The 15,855-nt window shown below is 35.6% G+C and overlaps 2 protein-coding genes across 12 annotated transcripts in view; one reads left to right on the top strand and one right to left on the bottom strand.

The window, feature by feature from the left end:
* The window catches only part of LOC116850182, a 5,474-nt gene extending 928 nt beyond the window's left edge, over positions 1–4,546 (bottom strand). The window contains exons 1-5 of one of the 11 annotated variants that reach the window (XR_004379270.1): positions 4,236–4,544; positions 3,797–4,146; positions 3,516–3,687; positions 1,401–1,602; positions 1,002–1,292 (exon numbers count right to left, since the gene is read on the bottom strand). Coding sequence is in view for 6 of the 11 variants with exons in the window: in XM_032828148.1 (XP_032684039.1) it covers positions 709–1,292; positions 1,401–1,602; positions 4,236–4,298 (849 nt within the window). In the remaining 5 variants the exon portion in view is untranslated. Of the gene's footprint in view, positions 1–648; positions 1,293–1,400; positions 1,603–3,515; positions 3,688–3,796 lie in introns of those variants that run through there. The other 10 variants (XR_004379273.1, XR_004379271.1, XR_004379272.1 and 7 more) reach the window with 10 other exon arrangements.
* The window catches only part of LOC116850184 (MORN repeat-containing protein 4 homolog), a 125,517-nt gene that overhangs the window by 16,958 nt on the left and 92,704 nt on the right, over positions 1–15,855 (top strand). The gene's annotated exons all lie outside the window — the stretch shown is intronic.

The following is a 15,855-nucleotide window of genomic DNA, read 5'->3' on the forward strand; positions in this document are numbered from 1 at the left end:
TGTCCAAGTGCACCGCTCCCTGATATTTCTATAAGGGATTGGCAGCAAATTTGATCAAAAACCCACACCAAAACCATAGCCATCTGTGTCTACATTAGGCTACGGTTTTGGCGACAGATCTTGCTGTCGGGCAATTGGTGCCAAATTTGTAGCAAAAATCGCGCAAAGCCTGCAGCGCAACAAGGTCTTCGCGGTTTCTGCCGTCAATCTGCCGTCAAATCGCTACAAGCTCTGCGCGGTTTTTGCTGCAAATCTGCAGCAATTATCCGACAACAAGCTCTGCCAGATATCTGGCGGCAATTTGGCAGCAAGATTTGATATAACAGATCCTGCATCAAATTTGTATTCTATTTGCCATCAAAAGTTGATAGCAAGCTCTGCTCGAAATCTTCGCGCAGGTTTGGCTATCTGGGTATAACAGAAGCAAAATTACGGCCTTCCAGCGCAGAGAGTCGAACTAAAATATTTTCTTAGTTTTCTAATATTTTATGAATATCTATTTTTGTTTCAGCGAAGTATCTGTTTATAAAATTGTTTGATTTTGCTATCAGTATTTTTAATTGTATAATACTTTCACCTAAAAAAAGTCAAATAAACTAGATATACTTTGAAAATAAAAAGCAAAGAATAAAATACTAGAAATTGAAATCATTTGTATAGATTTATTCTTTCGTGTTCCTTCAATTTCTGTATATAATAAATTTGTTATTAATTATCATTATGTGATTTTTCATAAGAAACATTTCTTTTCGGTGAATGATCATGCCAATATACATAACTATTTCCGCAAGTGGATGAACTTTGCATATTTATGGAAGAAGTGTGTGAATATGTATCTGGTATACGATACGGTGAATGCCGTTGGTCTTCAGGGGAGCAATTAGATGTATTCGTGAAAAAAAGTTTAGAAACTATATTGGATAATTGATTTTGTCCACTTTGCTGAGTAAACTTTAGCGGAGGCTGAGACAATGAACCATGGGCAGACTGATTTTTATTACCTTCGTACTTTTTTATTGTTTCATGGCATTGAGGTTTTGAAGAAGATTGATGACTTCTTAGTGATGAAAAATGTGTAGACACAGTGATGTTAGATTTATTATTAACCTGTTTTAGAGGCGAAGGAAATTTTTCCATTTCTGTATTATAGTCGCAATTTTCGTCACTAGAAGAAGTAATTCCTTTTTGGATTCTTTTTCTCTTCTTTCTCCTAGTTATTTCATCGATATCTGTATTAATGTCAGTGAAGATTTCGGATTCTTTTAATTTTGCGAGTCCTTTCTGAAACGTATCTGAAATAACATATTTAAAAATGAGTAATAATCAATACGAATAGAATGTATATATGAAGGTAGTGAAATAGTCTGAAAACAATATATAATAAATTCAATAGGATTCACCAGTTTCTGCTAGAACTGATATGATATTGTATTTTTCCCATTGCAAATTATACGGCTCTTTATTTTCAACTAATTTATAGTATTTAGACTGATTGTGTAATTTTGGCCCATAACAAGTATCATTATTTTGTAACCAAAGTTTGGGTACTAATTGGACACCGTCGACAAATTCAACAATTGCAAACTCCGTCATGATTATAATCTGAAACACATTAAAAATATTAATTTTTAAGGACCAAATGCAGCAAAACAATTTATGTTTCAATTTATGTTAATTTCATACAATTTATGTTTCAATTTATGTTAATTTCATATAAATCTAAATTAATTATTATTTCATAATTTGACTTATTAATTTTTTACTAATATTGTTTAAAATACTAATTCTTACATTTGTTACATTAAAATACTTATAGAATAATTACAGCCAAATAAAAATTATCTAACCTTATGAAACATCAGAATTCAACAAACACGTAACCAGACACTTTGTAGGATAATCTAACCCAATAAAAAATCAAATATCTAGCCAACTAGATATGATAATTCTAGCTATGATAATAGAAATATCTTGCATTTCTAATAGGAAATTTAACATATTTTTTGCATACTGATGATAACGGCCACTATTTTATTTCTTTAAACAAATTAGATACTACGTAAATTCCAACAATGGCTGAAGGGCAAGGTTCCAAATAAAAATTTGTTATTGTGTTATATTTTTTTCCGATAATAAAATACTCTTCCTTAATGGCAGAGAAAGTGATAAATTCAACTTCTATAATAGAATTATCAAGTAACCCACAGCATCTATCTTTCTCCGAAGTATTTAAAATAATATTGCCGCAAGTCGCAGAAAGATAATATGGCCCGGAACAATTCAGTATCACGGGATGTGCTTTAAGTTCACTATGCATAAGAGGTTCAAAAAAGTTGTGGCGGTTTATGGTTTTCATTGCTTTTTGTGAAAATGTTTCAATTTCAACATACCGTCGGTGTAATTGTCCAATTACATTATCAAATTTTCTAAACATATATTTTATTTTCATAAGGAAGTTTTCATATTTAAATGTGCTAAAATTGTCAGCAGTTCCAAATTTTTGGCATTCTTGTACCAAATTGAGAAGGCGGTGCGCATTGTGTGATACAAATTCAGGTCCATAAATTTTTATGGCAGTACTAACAAAATGTAATAACAGTTCGTGTGTATGCCCCATATAGTAACAATAGCTTCTCATTACACAAAATTCGCATTGAAATGTGAAGTGTTAAAAAGTTTAAGTATACACTACGTTTCAATAAACCATGGAAGACCATATGTCCTGAATAAAGTAATATTTGCCGGAATTCTGTGGCTTTCCAACTAGCCAAGAATTCTAAACTTCTGGGCTTCCTAACAAATTCGACAGGAATGTGCTTCTTTAAATTTTCTAAGCGTTGAGAGATACTCGAAGATGTTTGATAACCTATTCTATTCTTTAAATCTCCACTAAACAAAGTTTTTATTAACTTTTTCATCACCTTTAAACACACTATATGCATATAATCAAGAACTACATCATTGATTAAATCAAAGCCAGATATTTCAGTAAAAATACTTAATTTTGAATTATTGTCATCATTATCACACAATTCCCTCATCTCTAAATCAGTTTTCTTACGATATGGTTTTGTATCTGGGAAACATATCTTGTTCTTTAAATATTTTCCTTTGATATGACATTTTGGACAGCTCAAATAGCCACTATAACCTTTTATATTTAATATAAATGATTTTGCCAGACTGTCACATACTAACATTATTATTTCAATTTTATATAATTTACCATTAAATTGAAAACCATTTTTATAATGTTTTTTGTTTCATTAATAAAGTCTTCTAAAAAATCATTAGAACAATCTGGTTTTTTATCTCCTGCATATAAACTGATAATAAATATATATTTGGTTCCCACAGGAGATCCCAAAATTGTCCAAACACATTTGGAGCTAAATTTGGAAATGGGAAGACCATCGATATTTATTCCTATTCTTATAGATACACGATATAATCTTGCGTATGAGAAAGTAAAAAAATTTTTAACCCATTTTCTAAACCAAAGTGGGGATATTTACCAGGAGTCACAACTCTTTTCAATGTTTATTGAGGAGTCTGCAATAATGTTCGAGGATGTTGAGGAAGATCTTGTAGTTCAGACAATGAATTCACTGTTCTTAATAAGTTCATTAAATCATGTAGATGATTATGAGGCGAATTAGCGTCAACAGCCCATTCTGCTAGCTTCTCCTTAAAACATTTTACCAATTATTTTGACCTTCCTTACTTTTATATTCTATCTTTAACAAATTATATATTTCCTTTGTATTACTATCGCTGTCACTGTCATCTGAAGTACCTTTTTCATTATTGTTAACAGTATCATCTTGATCTGCAGGTTTATCTGCTTCCACGTTAAAAGTCAATAAGTTGCTGTCATCTTCATTATTAATTAATATCGTATCATAGTCAGTCTTGTCTACTATATTATAGCTTATGTTCACCGTGTAAATCTAAAGCACTACTTCTTTGAATTTCTGACTGAATAATTCATCAGATATTTCTCTTTGACATAAACTTTAAGTCTTTTCTTCTTTTTAATTGAGACATTGTAATTCTGAACAATTTATTTTCAATAAAACGTATTATACTTTTTACATAAATATAATGGATATATTACCAAACTTTGTTACAATCCTTTTAGCCTCCCTAATATTATATTACAAGCGTGGTATATATTTCAATGTAAAAAAATTATTAACAAAGATGATAATATTAAATTATATTGAAATATTTACCTCTAATTTCAAAAAACTACAATATACAGTGTCACTACCATACATAACCTCTTGCTTATACATTGGTGAACTCGCAAAATATGTACTACTCCGTCACTCTGCCTCTAGATGGTGTGCGTGTTTCTTACAGCACTCAGGTAACAGAGGGTGCGTTCCGTTTCCACGCATGATGCGCAGCGTTAGAGTGACAGAGATACGAAAGTAAGATAAAATGAGAGGGAGAGCACTCAGGTAAGGTTCTCGAACCTAGGTTAGGTTAGTTCTCGAACGCATGGACTGTTTCAGTTCAGAGGTAGTGCAGTCCATGCGCTCTCATGCGTTCGAGAACTAACCTAACCTAGGTTCGAGAACCTTACCTGAGTGCTCTCCCTCTCATTTTATCTTACTTTCGTATCTCTGTCACTCTAACGCTGCGCATCATGCGTGGAAACGGAATGCACTCAGAGATATCCTGGTGAAATTTTAAATATCTGAGAGACATCTGTATGTGATATCTCATACAGATATCTTTTGAAAGTTTCTGAAATATTTGTGACTTAAACAGGATATCCTTGTTACATTATGTGCTATATGGGTAAGTCATGAGTCAAAATGATTCCTAGAGATCATTTGAAAGTCAAATAAGTTAACACTACCGAATATTTGGTAAGGAATGGTTATCTTATTTGAGAAATAACTCGAATAAAAGTTGTATAGTTTAAAAAGTATCACCTAATGATGATCTTGCTCTTGATCCATAGATCAAATTTAAGTCATTTCAAGGTCAACTTGATTTTTTCAACATTACGGAGTTGGACCTTTAGGGGTTATTTGGGATAAAATTCTCTTTTATCTCAAGATCCTTGAAAATTTGCGTCAAAAACTTTTCGAATAAACTTATTCTCTCGTAATTTTCCAGGATCTTGAGATAAGAGTATTTGACCACAAATGACCCCTAAAGGATCAACTTGACTCTATAAGATAACTTGAAAAAATCAAGTTGATCTTAAAATGACCTCTAAATTTAACATGTGGATCAAAGTCAAAGTCATCATTAGGTGGTACTTTTTTACTCCTAAAATTTTTATTCAAGTTATTTTTTAAGTAACTATTTCTTAATAAGTATTCTATATTTGTAACTTATTTGACTTTCAAATGGGTCTAGGGGTTATTTTGATCCATGACTTGACCATGTATCTGAACGTAAAATTGCACTCTCCCCAGATAGAAAAATGTGTTGATTCTGAGCTCATATTGTATTCATGTATCTTCAAGCATAAGGACAAGAACAGACACCGATGCGGGCTCATATACGCTTCAGAATGTAGACATGTTATGATGTCATAAAAATATCTTATTTAATAATAATAATCAACATTATGTCAAGAATTTGCAACATAATTTGTACATCATTTGTGTGCATCTGGTGCTCATGTCATGAGATAATGATCTTTAAAAAAGTATCAAATTGAAGTCATAGTATGAAGTCACATTGTGATGAAACATGATCATTACGCATTTCTATCTGGGTCTTTATTTCCGGCGTCAAAAATAGCGGTTCTCATTTATAAAAAATTAAATTGACTTTGAAAGAACCTTTAAATTTGACCTCTTGTTCAAGACTAAGGTCATTATCAAATTCCTTACTTGAATTACTACAATTTTTGTTTAAAAAATTTTTTTAGAGACCTTGAACCTGTAAAGTTATTCAAGGAAAAATCCAGTATTATTATTTTACATCCTGTATAATATAAATTTTAAAAAATACCCTATGAGACAGATTATTGACTGAACGTCTAATCCGCTTAGCAGAGAAATAAATTCTGTATCAAATATAGAAAAATTGTTTTATAAATGACTATACATATATTCTGTATACGCAAAATAACGACAAAAATAAAAGTTATATTCATAATTGTTATTCAAAACATATAACTACATTATCCTTATCTGAATTGATTAGACTTTCAGTCGATATTCTATATCATAAGGTTCGGGCATCGATAGTACTGTGACGATGCACACTTGCATCGTCACTAATACCGGCCCGACCGACCACCAGTCGGGCCGTGCACCGGCGCGTTGCGCCAACTTAAACGCCGCAAGGCCTGATCAAAACACCGCGTAAACAAAGCGAGCGAATAACACGCGATAACACGACAGCGATTACACAAAAGAAGCGATTAAGAGCGCGCGCCGCGGACACGCGACAATCACGTGCACAGCGAGCGAAGACAAAGCGGCGTCGAGTATATAATCCGCGGCGCCGAATTAATCGAGACCAGACCGATCCGGACCGTCAACCGAACTGGATGCTATACAGCGGAGAGCAAGGCCTACGACCGACTCGTCTCTGTCTCCTCAGCCTACTGAGTGTCACATCCTCGCAAGCAAGGACCGAAGCCAGTTCGTTAGCTGCGCTCTGTCGATCTTTATCGACTCTTGCCTGCATCCCGTCGACTCCACGAACAAGGACCGAAGCCAGTACGTTAGCTGCGCTCTGTCGAGCTTTCTCGATCCGGGAGCGGTGCACTTGGACTCGGTGCATTTGGACACAGCCAATCACAGCACCGTGTGATTAGAGACATTTGTAGGGTCCCTTGGAACAGCGACTTGTGATTGGACTGTGTCCAATTGCCCCGTGTCCAACTGATATACACCCTCTCGATCCTTGTTCCCAACCTCTCGACGAGCGAGATCGAGGGTGAATACGTAGATAGCGAGACTGTTCACTCCCGATCTCGTCACCTGCGAAGCAGGCGTCCACCAAGAACGCGAAAACAGCGTGCCGTGCTGTGACACGGATTCGATACCGTCGACACCGCGCGGTCTCCGCGATCGACCACGCGAACCGCGCACGAATCGCAACCGCCGAATCGCGACACGCGACCGCCTGCCGAATACCCGAGGCGAGCCTAGCCTTCGCGCTATACGCTCCGCCCCCCGTCTTACCGAACCCGACACACCGAAACCGTGAGCCGATAACTGGCGCCGTCGCACGGTATATCTCCGCACTCGGACGCGACTACTCTGTACGAAGAAAGAATAAACGTTTTTATTGTTTTTATTTCTTACACAACGCGTCTTGCATTATTTATTTAACGAACCCGGACTCCGGCGAGCGAATAATCCAGTGGCAAAACACTCAGCAACCGACCTGCGGAGTACGGTTGTTACAGTACTGTACGGAGCATTCGACAAGATTCCTTTGATATTTTAATTTGAAAGACCTAGAAAGAGAGAACTAAATGTGTGAGTACGGACTTCTTTTTTTACTCTCTACTCATTGATTGACTTTTGTCCAAAGAAAAGGGGCACAATACCGTATTCTTTAAAGTTAGGGTCATCCTTATCGTCGCTACATATAAATGTATATTATAAATTTTTTATGTAATATAAATATATAATTATATAAATATATAATTTTATATTTTAACTTTCCTTATTCTTATCTTTCCTTCTTCTTTAAGTATTATGAAAACATATTATTATGAAAAGCAAATTTAATTATAATAATAGAATCTAAATAGTCTCATGGCCTTGAGCCCCGTAAACCGTAATTGTACAAACTTCTATCTGTCTCTTTGTAGGTCTCTCAAACCGATTTAGGACCAATGCTCCAGTATTATATGTCGATAGGCTCAGGGCTGTTAATTAATTGTCCAGTTGAATAGGCGTTTCTTCTGAAATTTGCCTGAACTGAGTAATTAATAAGGAAGGTACTTGTTTCTTATATCCGCTAGGAGCGCTAATTAGTTTGAAGACATGTCAAATACACTATGCCCATTGTGTGACGTACGTTTACAAAGTTTACGAAACAACTGTAAAGATTAATATTTTAATTTCGACATGCCGGGTATGGCATACGGATGCAAAAATAATGGAGAACATCGATTTCTAAGAGATGAGAATATGACCATCACTAATTTTACTAAATGCTTCATTCACTATAACCCAGTAAGCAAATTGAGTGCAGATTGCGCGCAGATTGGCAGCAAATTTGATCAAAAACCCACACCAAAACCACAGCCATCTGTGTCTACATTAGGCTACGGTTTTGGTGACAGATCTTGCTGTCGGGTAATTGGTGTCAAATTTGTAGCAAAAACCGCGCAAAGCCTGCAATGCAGCAAGGTCTACGCGGTTTCTGCCGTCAATCTGCCGTCAAATTGCTACAAACTCTGCGCGGTTTTTGCTGCAAATATGCAGCAATTATCCGACAACAAGCTCTATCTGGCGGCAATTTGGCAGCAAGATTTGATATAACAGATTCTGCATCAAATTTGTTATCTATTTGCCATCAAAAGTTAATAGCAAGCTCTGCTCGAAATCTGTTCGCGCAGGTTTGGCTATCTGGATAAGTACTTTCGTTTATGCACAAACATACAAGTCATGTCCTTAACCTCGTTGCTGCCTTCTACTTTGTGCTTGTTAAATTGCCTTTCCCTTTAACAACCCTGTCAAAAGATAGAAAACTCTAGCCATTTTAATTATAATTCCCTCTTCAATATTATATTGATATAATTATATACAGACTGTACAAATAGTCCTGGACCCCTGAATTTCCTAAAAAAATTAACATTTTGGAAAGAAATATTTCAGACAAAAGTTGTAAGGTTTGAAAAGACCTATATACTGCTCTTATCAGTTTGACCTTAGGTGGCGCCCCCAAGGTCAGGACAAAGTCAACTTTACTTTTTTAAACGGGAACATTTATTTTTTATTACGGAATTTTATTCTACGTAAAGAAACAAACATTTGTTTGAAAAAATTTTTTCACAAGACCTCTATTTTCTAAGATATTTACGGAAATATCTATGTACAAAATTATTGGTTTCAATAATTTTTTACTCGAATTCTATCAACTTTAACGAAAAATAACAAGAGATAAAAATTATTTATTTTCTTCTCATGGAGCTCTGAGAATTTTTTCAGAATTTTGTATTAACTTTTTAGTAATTCAAGAAAATGCAAGAAAAATGCAATACTAAAGAGTTAGTATAACAGAATAAAATTCCGTAATAAAAAATAAATGTTTCTATTTAAAAAAGTAAAGATAACCTTGTTCTGACCTAGGGGATGCCACCCAAGGTCAAAATGTTAAAAGCAGTATATAGATCTTTTCAGACCTTACAACTTTTGTCTGAAATATTTCTTTCCAAAATGCTTATTTTTCGAAAAAATTCAGGGGTGTGGTACTTTTCGTACACCCTGTATATTATGTAAAAAATACTTTGTTCTATTCCCAGATAGCCAAACTTGCGCGAACAGATTTCGAGCAGAGCTTGCTATCAACTTTTGATGGCAAATAGATAACAAATTTGATGCAGGATTTGTTATATCAAATCTTGCTGCCAAATTGCCCGCAGATATGCGGCAGAGCTTGTTGTCGGATAGTTGCTGCAGATTTGCAACAAAAACCGCACAGAGCTTGTAGCGATTTGACAGCAGATTGGCGGCAGAAACCGCGCAGACCTTGCTACGCTGCAAGCTTTGCGAAGTTTTTGCTGCAAATTTGGCACCAATTGCCCTTTCGCCAAAACCGTAGCTTAATATAGACACAGATGGCTATGGCTATTTTTGCTGTGAGTTTTTGATCAAATTTGTTGCCAATCTGCGCGTAGTCTGCTTACTCAATTTGCTTACTTGAACTTTATTTCTTCTATTCCTTTTTTTCACTTCTTTATTTCACTTTTTTTTCGGCAGCCTCCTTTCTTTCCTTCTCTTAAATTTAATCTCTTTTTCTCCCTCTCTCTTCTTTGCTTCTTCTAATAATAAATTCATTTTATAATACTTATGGTTTATACTATATATATTATATGGTTTATACTATATATATTACCTAATTAAAATAAAGAATATTTTCTACCTTGTTCTATTGATCTTTATTTCTTCTATTCCTTTTTTTCACTCCTTTATTTCACTTTTTTCTGCAGTCTTCTTTCTTTCCTTCTCTTAAATTTAATTTCTCTCTCTTTCTTTCTCCCCTCTCTCTTCTTTGCTTCTTTTAATAATAAACTCATTTTATAATAAACCGAAATAATAGAAAGCTCCTTGAATAGATTAACTAATAGTGAGATATTAAACGGCACATAAGGAGCAAGCACGGATGTCTTAGTGCTATTAAATACTAATATTACTTTTTAATATTAATGTGATTGTGGGAGGATAAAATTGTTCAGTATGTTAAACGCACGTATCGAAATTTTTTCTTCGATTATCGTACGCGGAGAATCAACCTTCCATACTTAGACCGATCCTTGAGTCCCAATTTTTAAACATATATTTTTTTATTAAAATCCCAAACCCCATTAAACCGATGACTCAAATAGATTCCTTATATATGTTGCGAAAAACCTCCGCCAGGACTCGAACCTGGAACCTCCCCACTTTCCGGACGGGACGCCTTTCCATTCGGCCACCGAGACTTCGACAGTAATCTCGCAACACAATGTTTATAAATTCTCTAAGATGTAAGTTGAGAGAGAACGAAAGAGTCGATCTCGTAAGAGATGTTATTATACAAGAGAGAGATAGCATATTCTTCCTGCCGATGCTTAAGATAAGCCGAAATAATAGAAAGCTCGGTTGAGTCATCGGTTTAATGGGGTTTGGGATTTTAATAAAAATATATCGGATTTTCAAACGATACGCGGAGCTCTCCTTTTCGCGAGAGGAACGCGAACCCTGGCCCTTTCCCAGGATGGACGGCCGAGCTCCAACTCACCGACGCCGCAACCGCTCCGCGACACCAATTACCCAAAATATCAGTACGTTCCTTTCGGAACGAACTCACCAAAGAAATAGCGGAGCGGGACAGTCGTGTGCCGACTGCACAAGTCGGAAAAGTGTAGTGTTACAATATTATAGTTGATGCATCGCATCTGCTAAAAAATATAAAACATTGTACACTAAATAATAAATTTATCATAATTCCATCCACACTACAGGAAAAATATAAATTACCTACAAATATAGCGCATTCTGCTCACCTTGTACAATTACTTAGCAAAAAGATTTACAGTTACCATGATATATATATATATATATATATATATATATATATATATAGTATAAACCATAAGTAAGTATTATAAAATGAAATATTAAACGTGGCGAGGAGGGCGAGTCGTCTTCTTACTAGTCGTCATCGTCGGCTCCGCAGATGGCGCGTCCTTTACAAGTTCCGTGGCTTCGGTATCGCACAAAAAAAAAGCTTTCGAGCGATCGATTAATTGGGTTTTATCCCAGATTCAAATCGCTTGCTCCGACAGCTTCCAGTACTTGATTGGCCGATTGTTAGGTTATTCCCCCATTTTTCGGCCTTTGTTTTTCGGCAACTGTTTCATCTTACGTCGGATCCTCGTCGCTCGTCGGTCTCTCTGACCTTGGAGCAAAGTCTTCTCGGCAGCCGTTGTTTCCTCAGTTCCCGAGCCTCGCGACGTCTTCGCTCGGCTCGGAGGATGCTCCGGGTCACGGAAGCTCTCGCCGACGTGGCCTTGGCTGCAGCCGTCCACGGTGTCCGTCGACTCTGTCTTCGCGGCTTCCTTGCGGCAGCTCGTGACTGGATTACGTCGGCAACTCCTTCTCGACGTTCTGGGATCCGGTTACCTTAAGCTGTCGACTGAAAACAGGCCTTCTTAGAGGAGCCTAGTCTGTCGGTCTCTAATTAATCTTAAGATTATGTAAGCGATTCACTTGGAATATGCGGTCCTCCCGATGCTCTTCGCTCGGATTCCTCTTCTCCCACGGCGGCAGCTAGTCCTCTCCGATATTGCTCGTCTTCTTCCTGACTCGCCCTTTCCCTAACCGTATTTTTCGGTACACAAAAATAGTGGGTTACGCAGGTTCGCGTCCTATTCGCCTCACGGTTAGGACACGACATCCGCCTTAAGCCGGGAAAGTCATACTTCGGCTTCCACACGACTTTTCGAGTGATGGACGATACTTAGTAAAAATCGTCACCTCACAATATAATAATTGTCGTTTGGAATCACATGGCTGTTGAATTTTATTCACTGTTTGTGAATACCGTCTCGCTGTGATTTTAAATTCTCTCCACAATGCAGTATTAGCAGGCTTATGTCAGACGTAATATTATTTACGCGAAGATGGACTGATTTAGCTTTTTGAATAATCTGGAATAAAATAGGTTTTAAAACAGCTCTATCAAACCATCTCCTATAAAGTAATAGCCAACGATTTGTTTCTATCTGGAAGCCAAACTAGCTAACATAAATACTAAGCCATACGTTGCCACACCTGCATTAGGCAAGGTAACGTGTCCTATAAAAGAATGTGTTGATCTATCATATAGTTTTCCTGATGTTATGCTCATTTCGTCCATAACAAGAGAACATTCTTTCATTTTCAAATTGCGATACTTTAATTTTTAGAAATTCAAAAATTTAATCACATATTCCACTTGAAAATTTTAGTTCTTGCAATCTGTTTTGTAATGTTCGAATATTTAGTAATGGTATATTTTGTTTACGTAATTCTTCGTACCCACGCTCATCACAAGCAAATTTAAGTCGCAATGCTTTTATAATTGTCTCGTTACACCATTGTTGTGGTCTCATAGACTTTGTTAACAAAGCATGGATTTGATCATTTGTTACATTCATTTCAGTTTAATCTTATATACAGGGTGTTTTTTTTTTTAACTTGAGACTGCTAAATATCTCGAAAAATAAGCATTATACGACAAAAATGTCCCAAATAAACCCTCAATAGTTCCGAGGGCGCAATTCAATCCCACAAAAATGATCCACCTCCCGCCCCCCTGGGGTTGGGGCGGGGGTAACTTTGAAATCTTAAATAGGAATCCCTACTTTTTATTACAGATTCGGATTCCACATCCCAAAACACGTAACTTTTGTCTGAACTTTTTTTTTCTATTTCTGATAGATGGCGCTGCATTCGGCGAAAATTGGGTAACCTTCGTTTTCTTCAAAGGGAATCCCCTATAATGACGCTACGTCGAAGAAAAGTAACTTTTGTCGGAAACATGTTTTTTCGAATTATCGTAAATATCTACGATAATTTTTTATCCGTTTTAACTAAAAAATGAAAATAAAAGTTACAATCTCCAATGGCCATCTATCAGAAATAGAAAAAAAAGTTCAGACAAAAGTTACGTGTTTTTGGATGTAGAATCCGAATCTGTAATAAAAAGTAGGGGTTCCCATTTAAGATTTCAAAGTTACCCCCCGCCCCATCCCCAGGGGGGCGGGAGGTGGATAATTTTTGTGGGATTGAATTGCGCCCTCGAAACTATTGAGGGTTTATTTGGGACATTTTTGTCGTACAATGCTTATTTTTCGAGATATTTAGCAGTCTCAAGTTAAAAAAAACACCCTGTATAAAATCACATTACTCACACAGTTGTACTATATATATTATTTAGCCTAAACATGGCGGCACCAATCAGAATCGAGGACGTGATTACGCGCTCTGATTACGGGGTGTCTAGGGTAGAGTTCCACTTAAAGCTGGTGGCACATAGAAAAACTTAAGCATTAAGACGTAAGCAGTAAGCAAATTGACCAATCACAGTCATTGATTCTTGGACCGTAAGAAGAATCAATGACTGTGATTGGTCAATTTGCTTACTGCTTACGTCTTAATGCTTAAGTTTTTCTATGTGCCACGGCCTTAACGCTCCTTACGGCCATGACATTATTCTATCCTTGTTTAACATCAATTGAGAAACAAAGATAGAATGATAACGCGATCGTTGAAAGCGTTAAATGAAACGTTAAGTAAACGTCTATGCATGCGTAACGCAAGTGGTATAAAAAGATATACATAATATGGCCGAGTCTACACATACGTTTATTATATTATAAAAGTGTTTGTATACCAATAATGCCGGTGTCCTGTTGTATTAATAGTTGTAAAAATATCTGGAAAAAGAATAGTGAAATAAAATTTCATAGGTAAGTATAATCGATTAATTTGTCTTACATGCAGCAAAAACTTTACAATTCGAAATGTCAAATTTTGTTATAAACTGTCTTGTTTGATTTATATAACTATATATATGTACAGTTTATTGCTAATAATAATTTGCATAGCTTGTAAAAGTTACAAAAATATATTGCATATCCCAGAACAGATGGGCAATCGGTCACAGATGTATAGAATAGGTGAAATAATCTCACTTTAAAAATTTATATAAAATTTGCTTATATAGTTTTTCCTTACTGAGATTTTGATTTTAATCTGATCTTGATTTAATCTGAACTATACACTTATAAAGCGTGGTCTGCAATAAGCAATGGCAATATCCTTATAGAAATATCATACTAAGAATCATTGATAATTACTTATTATCCAGTATTTTTAATACTGAAAATAAGTAATTATCAATAGTATGATATAGTATGATCAATAGTATGATATAGATTCTTAGTATGATATTTCTATAAGGGTAGTAGATTGAAACTATAAGATGTTGGAGAAAACTGGTTTTCCAATATAATAGGGTACAGAGTAAGTCCATAAGCAAAATGGTTGGATTCCATTTTCTATGGTTTATGCTTACAGACTTACTCTGTGTCCTATTATACCAGAAAATTAACTTTTATTATTTTACAGCCTCAACCCACTACTACTATTATAGACTATGTTTAATAGATTTGAGACATCTAGACATTTTAATACATAAGACATTTTTTAAATTGATTATTTAGATTTTCATTTCAAAACAAGAAATGTATGAAATATTGGATTATGGCTACAGGGCGAAATAATTGGACCCCATATTCAGATGCACGAATATGCAGTTTGCACTTTACAAATAATGATTATTATAATAATAAAGAATATACTCGAAAGAGATACCTTAAGCCTGATGTAATCCCAACGAAGAATGTTCATACAAATATTTTGCAATTATTTCAGCAAGATACAGTAAACAAAATTTACAAGTGTAAGTAAAATTTTTTATTTATTTAAATAGTGTTTATATTATATTCAAAAACAAGTTATAAACGTCAAAGACATTAATGATAAGGTATAATTAAGGTATAATTAAATAAATGTGAAATGTGACTCATAATGTATCTTATATATTGCATTGAAAATAAAGTATATAGTACATACCTTCTGTATAAAAAGTACCGGGAAATTGTCATTTAAATGAACCGCGGAAGAGGTAGCGGTAAAAAGTTTTTTTTTTTTAGATTGGCACTACCTTCCTTCATTACCAACCGGAGCTTGAGCTCGATCAGTCAACTAGTTTGTTTATGGCAGCTGTCCAAACAAGTCTACCTCAGTGTTGCTCTGCGAATTTTACCATGGAAAAAATAGTCGAACAAAGAGTGTGCCTCAAATTTTGTGTTGCAAACGAAATTTCGTGTGCCGACGCACTGATATCCGGCGAAAAAGGCCCGAATTGTGGCGAGACAATTCGTGGATTTTACACGATGACAATGCGCCAGCGCACAGAGCCACGATTGTGGCCGATTACAAGGCCAAAAACTCGGTCAATTCTGTCGACCATCCACCGTATTCGCCTGATTTGGCACCGTGCGACTTCTTTCTTTTCCCGAAACTGAAATTGCCACTCCGTGGTACTCGTTTTTCATCGATTGATGACATCAAAAGGAATTCGCAGCGGGTCCTGAAGGCCATA

Source organism: Odontomachus brunneus, unplaced genomic scaffold, assembly GCF_010583005.1.
Source record: "Odontomachus brunneus isolate Ranch 3 - 2012 unplaced genomic scaffold, Obru_v1 Obru_scaffold_135, whole genome shotgun sequence".
In the NCBI taxonomy this organism is placed as follows: domain Eukaryota; kingdom Metazoa; phylum Arthropoda; class Insecta; order Hymenoptera; family Formicidae; genus Odontomachus; species Odontomachus brunneus.